General features: G+C 36.4%; 3 protein-coding genes and 1 long non-coding RNA gene across 4 annotated transcripts; 1 reads left to right on the forward strand and 3 right to left on the reverse strand.

Annotated features, from left to right (window-relative positions):
* Positions 1-119: 119 nt before the first annotated feature.
* On the reverse strand, positions 120-1181 carry LOC123474667. Its single transcript, XM_045177060.1, has 4 exons — positions 741-1181; positions 565-681; positions 256-496; positions 120-189 (listed from the first exon to the last, which is right to left on the reverse strand). The coding sequence occupies exons 2-4, from the start codon at positions 578-580 to the stop codon at positions 120-122; spliced, it is 327 nt and encodes a 108-aa protein (XP_045032995.1). The 5' UTR covers positions 581-681; positions 741-1181.
* Positions 1182-1546: 365 nt separating this feature from the next.
* Positions 1547-2344, reverse strand: LOC123474668. Its single transcript, XR_006649593.1, has 3 exons — positions 2164-2344; positions 1951-2102; positions 1547-1869 (listed from the first exon to the last, which is right to left on the reverse strand). It is a non-coding gene; the product is annotated as an uncharacterized LOC123474668 (long non-coding RNA).
* A 488-nt stretch (positions 2345-2832) lies between these two features.
* On the forward strand, positions 2833-3839 carry LOC123474493. Its single transcript, XM_045176706.1, has 4 exons — positions 2833-2955; positions 3030-3137; positions 3221-3283; positions 3355-3839. The coding sequence occupies exons 1-4, from the start codon at positions 2838-2840 to the stop codon at positions 3837-3839; spliced, it is 774 nt and encodes a 257-aa protein (XP_045032641.1). The 5' UTR covers positions 2833-2837.
* An 8199-nt stretch (positions 3840-12038) lies between these two features.
* LOC123474669 lies at positions 12039-13376 on the reverse strand. Its single transcript, XM_045177061.1, has 3 exons — positions 13020-13376; positions 12740-12956; positions 12039-12658 (listed from the first exon to the last, which is right to left on the reverse strand). Exons 1-3 carry the CDS (start codon positions 13065-13067, stop codon positions 12429-12431), a joined length of 495 nt encoding a protein of 164 aa, XP_045032996.1. The 5' UTR covers positions 13068-13376; the 3' UTR covers positions 12039-12428.
* Positions 13377-14006: the final 630 nt, after the last annotated feature.

Here is a 14006-nt window from a genome sequence, read left to right on the forward strand (position 1 = left end):
ATCCTCAAATTTCACAAGTTCACTCCAATCGTCGAAAGGCATTGTGGGAAGCTTGTCCTTCAATAATTGAAGTCCAGAAGGAGAAAAGACTCCAGCAGTACGATTATTTTTAATCTCTATCACCATTTTTCTGTTCGCTTACTTCGCTGATCCATTTTGATCAGTAGACGACTCATTTGAGCAGGAGTCCTGGACAAAAAAAGTATTTAGATGTAGTTGCATAAAATAGAGTATTCTGAAAAAGGCCATACGTACAACACCATTTCTAATTCTGAAGTATTTTTCTGGATTTTGCTTCGTCTCTTTTGACTGATGAAGTTGATATCGCGGACTTTGCTTGCATTGGTCGCTCTAGATGCCTGCGTTGTCTCCTGGTATGAACTTTCAAAATCTTGTATATGTGATGGTTCTTCAATTGTGTCAATATTGATACCAGAGTCGTTGCTCATATCTTCATATCGCGTCAACGTGACCTGACAATTGCGCTTAAATAATCCTAATAACAATAACAAATTAACTGTTCTGCCAATATATAATAACAACATAATATCTATTGCCATTTACCTTCGGGCGCAACCATATCTTTCTCTAATGATTCGGAATTTGAAACAGTGCTGACTGTGGCCGTTTGAATGACAGCTTTCAAAGATTTGCCTCTATCCACCCCACGTTTTCCGGATACTAATAAAAAAAGTAACTTATTATGATACTACAACTTAATAATAATAATCATATATTACCTTCGGGGACACTACTATTCGGTATAGATGGGAAATTTGAAATGTTTTGTTGTGTGGGCTTCTTGGCTAACGACTTTTTCACTGAGGGCGGCGTAGTCCTGGTCGATTCTTGCGATAGAGCTTTCTCACTAGCTTTTGAAAATTCCCCGATTTCGTAATCATCAGCATACTTTTTATTCGCTATTCTCAAACACTTTACTTGCTCAGATTCTTCAAACGTTTCTCCTTTACTCAGTCGTTCAACTCGCCGATATGCAGATTTAATATCATCTAGTAGACAAATAAAATATTTTACGTTAATAATAAGCAGATGACGGTTAAGTAATTATAGAGCGGAAAAAAAGATTATAGAACTAGCTGTTTTCAAGGCTACTATGCTAAAAGAAATATAAATGTAGTTCAAGTCATGATTCCCGAATGTAAATAAAAACAAACGCTCTCGTTCGCCATCTGTTGGTAGAATCCACAACTATTTGTGTTGATCTCAATTAAATGCAAATTCAATATATTTTTTTTAATTTGACGAATCAGAGAATAATTTTACCACCCAGGTAGCACACAGACTCTGTTTCAGGTCTGTTACAGATCTGTTTTTGAGAGTCTGTAAATTGTTTGTAGTGTCCCACTTTTACAGACTGTCACACAGGTCTGTGACTGACCTGACTTACAAAATCTGTATAACAGGTTTGTTACAGACCTGACTTACAAAATCTGTATAACAGGTTTGTTACATAACGCGTACCACAGTCTTTGTACTACCAACTGTTTACAGATCCGTCGTTTCAATAATACAAGTATACAACTCACGCGATTTAAAATTTGTATTCAACACGCATTTCATTTTATACACCACTTACACATGATTGTCCAAGCAAAATTATGTAAAGCTTTATGAAATTTAGCAATAGTTTTCAATACGGAGCGCCCATCCGATATAAGTTGGTGATGCACGGCCAATTAATTTCGCATGATGGAGTCGGGACTGCGGTCCGCGGATCAATTCTGGGAGCACTATTGTTGAGCCGTTGGCAGCATCCTCTGGCTTGCCCGACTGTGCAGCTTCAGCCGGTGGGGCAGGAGGCTGTGGTTTGGGTTTGTTCAAAACTGGATTCATGCTGCTTTCAAAAGCCTGCAAGGAAATTTAAATGCATGTTAATTATCGTGACCTAAGAATTAATCGTGATGAGGTAGGGAGAGTGGGATAATTTACCTGGTGTTCGCTATGGAAGGCAGCGGCTTTAATAGGCAAGTCCTTAGTCTTAAGAGTTGCCTTCACACGGCTGATGTTGGCATCCAACCAAGAAACTTTTTCAGCAATTGGAAAGGACAATCTGATAGCTTTCAGTCAGTCTAATTGCAAATCTAAAGCAAAATCCAAATTAGAAATAAACCAAGAATAATGAAAACTATTGCAATAACCTACAGATCGCTTTCCATCAACACACATGATAGCTTGGATGATACACGAGTAGTGGCAACTTTGAGCATGGTTAACAAAAACCCTTTTTTAACCATGGTGTTGGCCTTTTATTTTTCTCGAAAGGACAAACTGATAGCTCTCAGTCAGTCTAAATGCAAATCTAAAGCAAAATCTAAAGCAAAATCTCAAACTGCAGTTTGAGAGAAATACACATATGAGGAAGTTATCCAATCCCATTCCGCTGGCTTCATGCTCTCACCACGTTGTTTCACTTGTTCACTAACTTTCATATCAGCAGGAAACTGGCATTTCAATATTTCTGGCTGACACCATTTAGGATTTAGAACACTGAAAACCTGTTTATTTGCCACTTCATCGTCGTAAACTTTTGCGACCCAATACCGCTTGTATGGCTTTTCTGGGAAACGTACTATTGCAGACATCTTGGTAGCAGAACGCAGACTTGATAAACGTGATTGCCTCTGATGATGCTAACGGCACGCAACGTTGCATGACCATTTTGTGAGAAGCTTAATTCGTCTATTCGAGAACTCATCTAGCGGAATAACAATAGTACTACAATAAAATTCCAGTTTTTTTAATTTATATGTATTATTGCCACAATAAATGGATGGCCTGTCATAATTAACCACGCTTGTGTCATATGATTTGCAATCATGAGTTCGTCTAGGTGGACAGAAAATAGGGAAGTAAATAAAGAAATCCAAAAGCTAAAACTTCAACAGCAAGAGCAAAATTTGGTTACTTATTTCAGTTCTTCATCAGAACGATCAGGTATAAATAAAATTAATGCATCTTAATATAATACCGATTCAGGCATTTGGTCAAAACTACTTTATTAAATATAGATTCCGGAACAAGTGCTGAAGAAAATCGAAGCGAAAGTTCAGACAATGATTTATATAGTGGAACATCCGACAGAAATTTAACAGATGAAAGTTTAAGAATGACGACAGGTATAATAATTTTTCCGTGCAAAGTGATACAAACAAACTTTCTAATCAATGATTAAACTTTAAAATGTCTTTAAAATATATAGAAAATTTACTACTTCACCAGGACATTTGTGCTAGGGGACAATTGATTGAATTTGAATCTTCAGGTATTATCTTAAAATTAAATAATACTTTATTATGGCTCAAATCAAATCATTTCTCTGTTTTTCATGTATAGCCTCAGATAGAGATAACAGATCTGCGGTATCTGCGGCACATTTTGACAACTCCTTACATAATAATGACACATCATCTTTATACACAACAACCACAGATTCTGCTGCAATTTATTACAACACAAGTACCGATAGTAGCTACAGCGATGAAATTTTAAACAACTTTGATGATATTGTAAATGAAAATCCAATTGAGGAAGCTTTTAACGGACTAACCATTACGGAGCGTATCGCACAGATAAAAATCAAGACTAATTGTTCTCTAACAACTATCGCTGAAATTTCAAATCTCTTACGCGACTTGGGGCATAACATACCTAAGGATCCAAGAACCATTATGAAGAAGAAAGTTTGCGACTTAACCAAGTTAAATAACGGTGTCCAATGCAACAGCAACTCATTCGTCCACCTTGGATTAATTGAAGGGATAAGGAAAAAATTGATGAACGCCGACAAAAAAGCTGATGATGCTTATTCTTCAATTTAATATTGATGGTTTACCGCTCTGGAGGAGTAGCCGCACGCAATTCTGGCCAATTGTTTGTCGCATTATTAATTGTCAAGATAGTAGTGAATTTCTCGTCACTTTACACTGTGGAGTTGGAAAACCGCTAAGCGTCAGATCATATCTTCGGCCTTTTTTGGACGAATTAAAAGCGCTTTTAAACGACGGAATACTTCACTTTGGGCAAAAATTTGACATTCGAATTGGTGCTTTCTGTTGTGACGCACCAGCTCGCGCATTAATCAAGCAAATCATTGGACACACGGGATATTGCGCATGTGAACGATGCGAAACACATGGAATGAGATCTGATAATAGAACGACGTTTCCACAACTAACGGCAGCTTTAAGGTATTTATTATTGGTTAAAAAGCTACTGAATTATTTCTTGTAGTAAATTCAAAATGCTTTTCAGAACTGATGAGTCTTTTAGAGCTGGTTCTGATGAACATCATCATAATTCCATTAGCCCTCTTGAAGAAATCGATAATTTAGACATGGTGTTTGACATACCGTTGGATTATCTTCACCTGGTTTGTTTTGGAGCCATGAAACGCCTTCTGAAAATGATTTGGTTGGAACAACACCCCGATTGCCTGAGTAAGCAACCACAACGATTGATAAATGAATTAATCAGATTATGTGCCATGCAACTACCAAAGGAATTCAATCGAAAAGGTCGATCGCTTGAGGATATAAGTAACTGGAAAGCCACAGAATTTAGGACGTTTCTTCTCTACACTGGTATATATATTTTAAGAAACATCCTCCCTTGTCATCAGTACAAACACTTTATTTATTTCCTTGTTGCTATTCGAATACTTTGCAATCCGAAATCTACGGTAGACCATATAAAATATGCCGATCAAGTCCTGAGACATTTTGTGACGAACTTTTCAGCTTTATATGGTGATTTTCATATTGTTTACAATATCCACTCTTTGATCCATTTGGCAGGAGACGTTCTTATTCATGGCGCGTTAGATACATTTAGTTGTTTTGGATTTGAAAACTATTTAGGAAAACTCAAAAGGCTTCTTAGAAATTCAAGACTTCCTCTCAAGCAAATTGTGCGAAGGTTATCAGAAATCGATGCTATGCAAAGTGCGATGAAGAGAACTGGATTAAATGAGCGTTGCGGAAAATCGAAATCATATGATACATTCGCTACTATCATTCCACAGTCTAAAAATGATTCCTATATTATCGTTCCAAGGGCTAGTCATCCAATAGTTATTAAAGTTACAGCTATGGATTCATTATATGTTACAGGTTACGCTCTTAGAATAGAAAAAGGCGTGATGGTAACTTTGAAGAGTTCTACTCGCACCCAGCTAAAGCATCTGAATTAAATGTATATAAAGTGCGCGGCTTAATAAGGCAGAAAAAATGGAATAAAAATGAAATTAAGAATGCTATAAAAGCTGTTTTTCTAAGAAATAATGTTATGCGCGATTATGGTTTAGTGATTCCACTACTACATTTGTCATCACAGTAATTATGAAGCAGCAAAATAAATAAACACGTTCAAAAGAAATGTATGTTTACGAATTTATTTGTTTTGAGTGAATTATGCATAAAAACGTCCAGGCTCAAAAAATTCAAACATTCATTTCAAAACAAATAAAACAGTATTATTAATTAATTAATTAAGAATTATCAATCAGTTTTATTTAAAGTTATCGAAAATAACAGTACTGACATTTGCATCCTGAATGTGTAAGACAAATCATAACACGGTGGCGTAGAGGTAAAGTGTTATATTCGTGATTCAATAGTTAGTTGTTCGAGACCTATGAACGACTTCGATTTTTAGGCTATGATTTGTTCATTTGGGCAAATTATGTATACAGAACTAACGTAATGAATACAATAAAAGTTATTTAGGATTTTTAACGCATGGTAAATGAAAAAGAATATAGCTTTTTCATAACTCAACGTTCGATTCCTTACTTAATGGTCCGTTATTGGTAAAATAACAAAAAATAATATAGATTTATTATTCTTTGATAAAAGTCATTTATTGGGAAAACAACAAAAAATTTAACAGCCACCTTGTCGCAAAAAAGTAAAAATATAATATTATACCAATATATGGGTTATCGACCGAAGAATATTGTCGGAAAAAATATTTTACCAATAAAGATCTGCTAGCTGGGCATGTTCGTTTCATTTCAGAAGGGAATATGTGACATAAAACTGACTGAAACAAACATGGTTACCCATGTTCATTTCATTTCAGAAGACCATATGTGATATAAGTGACTGAAACAAACATGGTTACCCATGTTAGTTTCATTTCAGAAGAGAATGTGAGAAATAAAACTGACTGAAACAAACATGGTTACCCATGTTCGTTTCATTTCATTACACAGTAAAACAAACTAATCTGACTGAAACAAACATGGTTACCCATGTTCGTTTCATTTCAGAAGAAAAGAAGGAAAATAAGACTGATTGAAACAATCATGGTTGTGCATGTCCGTTTCAAATAGTCTTGAATAAAAAGAAAACAGAGAGAGAAAATAAAACCATACTGCCCTGCATAGACGAGTCAGGCGTATAAAAGTGAAATAAATGCCCATATGATAATCGGCATCTGTTTGCCATCCAGTTACATTGCTAAATTGGAAATATGAGTCAAAGAGAAACAAAGTAAAAGATTACTGTAACAAAATTGCGTTAGAAAAGTATTATTTACGTTTTGGAAACACTGGTGACTCCTGAATACTGACTGTTTAATCTTCTTTATTAATAAAGAAGAAGAAGGTAAGTACTAGGAAGCGGAGAATAGCACGGGAAAATTTAAATTCCTTAGGGAATCCTCCATTGCAGCACCAAAACCTGAAACTGACCAACGTCACATTTCAGTTGAAGTTGGACTGTTTTACGTTGAACATGTCGCTTGAAAACGCGGAATGTTTCCTAGGACGTGACCGCGGAGAATTTGTGGACGACATGGATTACGTTGTGGAGGAACTACTGGATCGGCGGTAAGTTTTGTTTAGGCTACGTGTCTTATCTGAGTACTTAAAAAAAGCATTTTTTTTGGGGGGGGGGGGGTGGTTTTCTTTTCAGTGTTGTTTTCTCCGAAACTGGGAGAAAAAAAGACCAGTATTTAGTAAAATTCTCTGGTTACCCTGATTCGGACAATCAATGGGTGGGCGCTAAAACAGCGAAACTCCACAGTTTAGTGCGACAGTTCAATGCAAAACGGAAGTTACAGACTACCAGGTAATTATTCACAATTTACTTCAATCCAGTACATATGTTTAACACTTAGTTTCCAGAACACCAGAGATTGAAAACGACGAGGAACAACCTTGTTCAACGGTCACGTCATCAAGTGAAGCACTAGAGACGTCAACTAACAGCAATCATGATTTAAACGTGGAAAATGTTGTTCGGTATCTGTCGCCGGAGCCTTCATCAACAAGCATCACTACACCATCCTCACGTACAACATCGTTAAGACGGACTTTGCCACCAACGTCAACTACGCCACAACCAGAACAACAACCTCCGTTAGCTGGATCAAGTGGCAACACAGCAATCACCATAAGGAAGAAGAAAAAAAAGAAAAGAAACATAGCTTTCTTGATGAGACATAGAAAGTGTATAATACAGTGTTTCGTATTTTTTTTTCAAATCACATCCAAATCCAATGAAATCCAAATCCTCACGGATTTTTAAGGGATTTGGATTTGCCTTATTTTTCAATGGCTTGGATTTGGATTTGCCTTATTTTTCAATGGCTTGGATTTGGATCGGATTTGATCCCCACAAAAAAAACCCGGATTTTTTCAAATCAAATCCAAATCCTTTATAAAGATTTGTTTTGGATTTTTTTCCAATTTAGAATTTTTTTCCTGTACAACCCAGCCACTGTTTAGTATTTACCTTTCTTGTCGTCTGCAGACTCTGCACTTGATCCTCTTACGTCCATCGTGTGTAAGACCAGACATATACTCTTTACCGTTTTATTAGATTGAAAAATTTCGTGATTTCGTCATCGTATATTAAAACTATTAGAAGGTAAGGAATGCTACCAGTTAGCCGTTTTTTCCACTAGGCACTAGGCAGCCATATCTTTATTTTATGGTCACTGAAAAATAGTTATTGTGACTCTTGTAGGCCTACTTCTATTTCTTATCTTTGTGGTATTTTTTGTTAGTTTCATGACTTGCATCTAAATGCAACGACGATCCCGTGCCCATAAAGGGGCCTGTTATTATAGTTTAAAAAAATATGGATTTTGTAAGAAATCAAAAGTCGAACAGACTTTTTAGCAAAACTTCTATTAAAAAGTAAACTAATCCAATTAAGTCTTGGATTTTTATTTGATATGAAATTAGGGATTAAATTTTCAACAAAATTTTTTTCATGCAACCATCATTCCACTTTTCCATATTGAAGGGCCGCTATTACTAACATTCGGTCCGCTCAACCATTAGCGGTTCCTCCGCCCCACTACTAATGGTCCATCCGTTTCCGCCGTCGTTGGCTCAGTCATCCAACACATGGATAATGCCTCCGCCTCTACCATGGATGGCTTTCCCTCCACAGCCGTGGATGATTCTCCCTCCTCAATCTCGGATGCCAACACCCACTAATTCGTTTACGTTTCCGCCCCAATAATCGTTCACAGAAGTTTTTCAAAAAAATCAAATGTAAGGGTAAGGTGTTGTTTGTGTTGCACAATGTTTTTGAATTTTATTCCCCGTTTTAAATGCCAATGACAACTAAAATGCTGGTAGCCTAAGAATCAAGAAAAAGCTATTTAGAACAAGGATAGAAATATACACTCTTGAGATAAATTTAAATTAACTTGTTTTTTTTGTTTTGTTTTAATTTTTCTTTATTCTGGAAACATCTGAGGGAATACAGAAGAGAATCTGAGAGGTTCTTTGGCACAGACAGTTTCGCTTTCAAGAGCCTGGAAGAACTACGTAAAGCCATGTTAATAAATGTCGGTACAGGAACCCCCCCCTACCCAAAAAACCCCAAAAAACCACAGACAAATACAAAGAAACACAAAACAACTTGTTCAAATTGCAGATTGTATTCAAAATACGAAAAAAAGATGACAGAAAATCTAAATGAAACAGCTTGGAATAACCAAAGATCAGACACCATTTTTAGTTACACTCGAATCCGAAACACATTTCTTCTTATGCCACTTGCAAACGGTTTCATACTCTGCGGAATTCTTTGACACAGGAGTTAACTAGGAAAACAAACAAATAATCACATTCACAAAATCAACCCAAAATTTAATCACCAATCAAGAAACCTACTAGAATTTTCCCGCTAAAAGACAAGCCCAAATACATCTGCTCTCGGAAGATCGTCACCTTTGCATCCCTTACCTGAAGACGGTAAATGTAATTACCATTCAGATTTTTAAACTGCGAAACATCACCATTCCAGACGTCGAAGACAAACTATACAAAAAAAAGCCAAAAAGATAAAAAACAAATCACATGAAAAGAAAAGGACAAACTCACTGTTTCACCAGGCAAACGTTCCTGTTTGCCTGGAACTATCGTACACTAAAACTTCCTTCTTGGATTTCTCAGAATGCGAAAAAATAATGACTTCATTGCTGGAATCTTTAACGATGCAATCAAGATCTGAAACACAGCATTTCAATAAAACAAATAAACCGAAATAGAATTTTAAAAAAACCTGACCTATTGTTATGCTTCAAATCCTTAGCATCCCTCAAACTAGTGATAGGAATAGGATAATGACGAGTCACCACTGGATCACTATACATTAGATAAATCTAGAGCGTACCAAACAAGAGTTAATCAAAGAAAAAAAAGAAATTCAAAACTCACCTCTGTAAAAGCAGAAAATTCCATCTGCAAAGCCAACATAGGTAGATTGTGTACGGGTCCTTTGTATTCTTTCAGTCGGCATTTGCTCAACGTGTAGGTTTTACCTTCTTCAAGAAGATTCTCAAACTTACTGCAAAGATTAAGATAAATAACCCCCTTGACGCATTTGACCCCATCGGAAAAAATCACGTCCATATGATTATTATTGGAAATAAACGTCTTTCTAATAAGCTGCGCCGTGGTCGTCCAACTGAAACAAAAAAAAATCAGCCATCAATCACTAACACCCAGTGCACTACATTTTAACACCTACTTTGACAAATCAATAACCAAATCCCTAATCAAATGCGTTTGGGAAGGAGCCACTTTTCGTTTTTTTTAAATGGATCCAACGCTCACTCCATTACCATCCTCTACCAAATCTCCATCGCGATCAAACTCATCTTTTCGCACCAAAGTGTTTTCTTCTACAACTTCTTCCAAGGAAGACAAGTCACTTACAGACAACATCACTGTAGGAGATATATGAACTATACTGACACCAACACTCACGGAACTCCCATTTATACTCCAACCATAACTCAACGCATTGAACCCAGACAGAACGCTTCCGTCTTTTAGACGTCTTTTTACCCAGTGATTGGGACCGTGGGTACCGTTTAAAAGACGTCTTTCCATGGACCTCACTCGGAACCTTGCTGGTTAATATGTCCGGTTTTCCGTGTATTAAATGGGGCCAAAGCTGGTTTTATATTCGCCCCTTTCTTGGATTTATGTTTGCGTGTTGAGGGTTTGTTTTTGGCTTTTTGTGAGCGTTTGGTCTTATACTTCGGTTTAATATTTTATAGATTTTCATAATGTTATTGAAATTACAAATAAATTTTATAATTCATAATATATTTCTCGCCAATGTAACGTTTTAAGACACATTTACTTAAATATATATCAAAATAGTCACAGTTAGTAAGCTCTTATAAAGATATCACACAAATGAAACAGTTTAAAAACCAAGGTAACATAATAAGCAATTCGTTGGCTAAAATTATGCCAACACTTCAAAATAAATATTGCCAAGTTTTGACTTGACTAATAAAAATGGCCACGCCGCTGACCAGTAATAGAGATAGAATAATATATTTTAAAATCAACGAAGACGACTTGTAAGTTTCTTGAAAATATCTTGTAGGATTCGAAAGTTCTAGTAATCGTTCTCGCCGCTTTCAGCTAATTCATCTTCAGTATCATCTTTTCCCAATTTTTTAGGTGCCGATTTCAACCAACGAACAATTTTTGTTTTTACATCAGTTTCGGTCAGACGCACACCAGGAGTTGAGCGAACACACTCTAAAAATTTTAACGATTTTTTAAAACATAATCATTTCATTTCATTCAAAAAACGATTACAATATAAGAAATGCAACCTACCAGTTACTAAATCCATAATTTCAGTCTTGTCAAAGCGGCGTTTGTTCGCATTTTGTCCTTTAAGGCAGAATTGAGCTCCTACTGAAAACTTCATTAGTTTTGATAACATATTACCAACAACTCGACTTTGTGAACTGCCAACACCAATTAAGTACGTCCTCTACAAAAATAAAAAATACGTTAAAAGGTAAAATTTGTAAATGAAGACAATGCTAGATACCATTTTTGATCTCTTGATTTTGTCCTGTTTGAGGACAGCATTAAGGGTGTCGAAAAACTTAAAATCTGTCACTGGAATATGAAACTCCTCTTTTATTCCGTCTAAATCTGGTTCTCGCGGAATAGTGTTGTCCATCACACCTGCGAGAGTATTTTTAATATCTAAATTTTGTGCTTTAATCTGTTCTTGGCCGCGAAGAATCCTCTTATTTTGTTCAATTAAGAAATCAATTTTCTTTGAATCTGAAAAGGGAGAAACGATAAAAGCTGATCCATTTAAATGGTAATGGTATAATACAAAAAGTTAATTTTTACCAGAAACAAAAGTTGAAATTTGGGAAGCTTCTGTTGTTCTAACCGTAGTTGAACGCTGTCTGTAAATGCCAAACTCCATTGAAGTAGACGACTTATTTGCACTAGAAATTCCATCGTTTCCTATGCCGTCCATTGCCAACGAACCTACACGAGCATAATAAATAAAATGATGAGAAGAAGTTCTTAAATTTATAATTAGTATTGTAAATTTACTACCATAGTCTGGCAATGTAGACTTTTTGGCATAAATCAGAGGGACCACTTCTGTGCCAACAGTTTTTGCTCCACCTTCTGTGTTATCTACAGAACCTATAGCTTACACGATAGAAAATAAAAGATTCAAAATATAGTAATTGTGAATATATGTTGTGCATACCTCTCGGTGGTGGTGCCGACTTTGTTTTCGATGTGCTGAGACTGATTTCAGAATTTGCTGGTTTCTTTCCAAGCCCAGATGGAATAGTTGGACGCTGAAGTTGTGGTTGTTTTGCTGTGACAGCTTTACCATTTGATGATGTTGGTGGCACTTGTTTCTTACCAGTTACTTGACTCTTGTCTTGAGGAATGTCATTATAACTGGAAGAAGATGGGGCTAGTTCCACGGAACACATATGCGAGCTACGTTCACTGTCTTCTTCTCCATCTGAACAACTAGCACGGACCCTTTTTTTATTTGAAGTGGGAGTCAGAGCAGAAGCAGCGTAAGCATTCCTTTCCTTAGCTTTATTCCTTCGAATGTCATTTTCACTGGAAGAAGATGGGGCTAGTTCTACAGAACCCATATGCGAGCTACTTTCACTGTCTTCTTCTCCATCTGAACAACTAGTAGCAGCACGGACCCTTTTTTACTTGAAGTGGGAGGGAGAGCAGATGCAGCGTAAGCATTCCTTTTCTTAGCTTTATTCCTTCCACCTCTGCCTCGGTTGTCAAGATCTGTGCTGAGCACCACTTCACCAGCAATAGCACTGTCGAGCTTCTTTTGTGCTCCTGCATAAGTGTCTGAAAAAAGGAAAAATATTTATCCATAAGAATTAGTTCGATAAGACATATGTTTTGCTGAATGCCTTATTACTAGCTTACCAAACTTGGCTACAACTGTTATGTTGTACAACATCCACGTTTCCTTGTCAATTACAGCTTCCTTCATTATCAAATTTACTAATGCTTTTGGGGTAATTGCATCATCCTCACCTGGCCAGTAAATTTTGGTCTTATTCCCGGTCTTTTGTACCCATTTGAGAGGAGCCACATTGAACTGAGCCACTCCAACATGGTGGAATTTAACTATAGCAAAAGACTAAAAAATCAATTTAATAATACACTATTGGGAATAATACTTCATAACAAATTTCCAACTTACATAAACTAGAATTTGAGCCGTTTGTGGTGTAACCTTTCCTCGAGCCATGCTGGATTGGGAGCAGCAGAACACTTTCTTGTAAAATTTTATTTTTCTTTGTTGAGTATACCCAGAGATAACTCTGACTCTGAGTCTCAGTATACCTAAATCTCACGTAGACAGGAGATAAACGATAAACTATTCAAAATGACAGTATGTTGGAAAAATTCGACACACACTTTTCGACACTTAGTTCAACGTGGCTAGAACAAAAATCTGCACACTCTGATGTTCGTCACTTTCGTCAATGAGGTCGTCACGTTGCGCGTTGCCAGATTTCAACATTTAATTTTCGTTGTGCATTAGCGGGAAAATTGCAAAATCTTTTTCGATGAATAAGGAATGCACAATGCTTTGCATTTAATTGCTGAAATTGGCCAAGATTTCTGACACGACATTTTAGAAGTGTTAACTGAATAAATATCAATTCTTGAAGATTGAAGTGGCTTAGCAAATAAGTCAGTTTTTGCCAGTTCAATTGTTGTCCAACGATGACGACTGCGTTATTATGCTCGATTATATTTGAGATTTTAACTACGGATTCATTTTCGAGAATCACGCAGCTGTTGGCGTTATCACATTTCAAAACCATTGATTTAAAATGATTTTCTTTGAACTGTTTTCCTGGTCCTGTACTTAAAATGGGCCTACTAGCATGTTTAATTTTCAAGAGAGTTTTTCTAGTTACCATCTGGTTGGAATGAATCAAATTAGTTTCTTGCTCACACATACGCCTAACAATTTGAGCTAGAACGCATTCGTGTTTTCGAACCATTGCCTTCACTGTCTTCATGTTGTTTTCAAAAGTAAATGAACTGTAGCGGTCCAGTGCTCCAAATCTAATTACATCGTCAGCCAAGTGAATGAGGCAATGAACGTTGTAGGAAATGAACGAATCCCCATAAAGAAATTTACATTGTTCCACTAATAGAATCAATTAATCTTTGG

Source organism: Daphnia magna, linkage group LG7, assembly GCF_020631705.1.
Source record: "Daphnia magna isolate NIES linkage group LG7, ASM2063170v1.1, whole genome shotgun sequence".
In the NCBI taxonomy this organism is placed as follows: Eukaryota; Metazoa; Arthropoda; class Branchiopoda; order Diplostraca; family Daphniidae; genus Daphnia; species Daphnia magna.

What these genes read in the sequence shown, in the direction of transcription:
- LOC123474493 (XM_045176706.1), top strand. Translation starts at nt 2,838, where the DNA reads ATGAGTTCGTCTAGGTGGACAGAAAATAGGGAAGTAAATAAAGAAATC. An exon ending in AAGTTTAAGAATGACGACAG is followed by an intron (nt 3,138 to 3,220) that starts GTATAATAATTT and finishes TAAAATATATAG; the next exon opens with AAAATTTACTACTTCACCAG. An exon ending in GATTGAATTTGAATCTTCAG is followed by an intron (nt 3,284 to 3,354) that starts GTATTATCTTAA and finishes TTTCATGTATAG; the next exon opens with CCTCAGATAGAGATAACAGA.
- LOC123474667 (XM_045177060.1), bottom strand. An exon ending in TCAGAATTAGAAATGGTGTT is followed by an intron (nt 190 to 255) that starts GTACGTATGGCC and finishes TTTTTTGTCCAG; the next exon opens with GACTCCTGCTCAAATGAGTC.
- LOC123474669 (XM_045177061.1), bottom strand. Translation starts at nt 13,067, where the DNA reads ATGGCTCGAGGAAAGGTTACACCACAAACGGCTCAAATTCTAGTTTAT. An exon ending in CGGCTCAAATTCTAGTTTAT is followed by an intron (nt 12,957 to 13,019) that starts GTAAGTTGGAAA and finishes TTGATTTTTTAG; the next exon opens with TCTTTTGCTATAGTTAAATT. An exon ending in AACAGTTGTAGCCAAGTTTG is followed by an intron (nt 12,659 to 12,739) that starts GTAAGCTAGTAA and finishes TCCTTTTTTCAG; the next exon opens with ACACTTATGCAGGAGCACAA.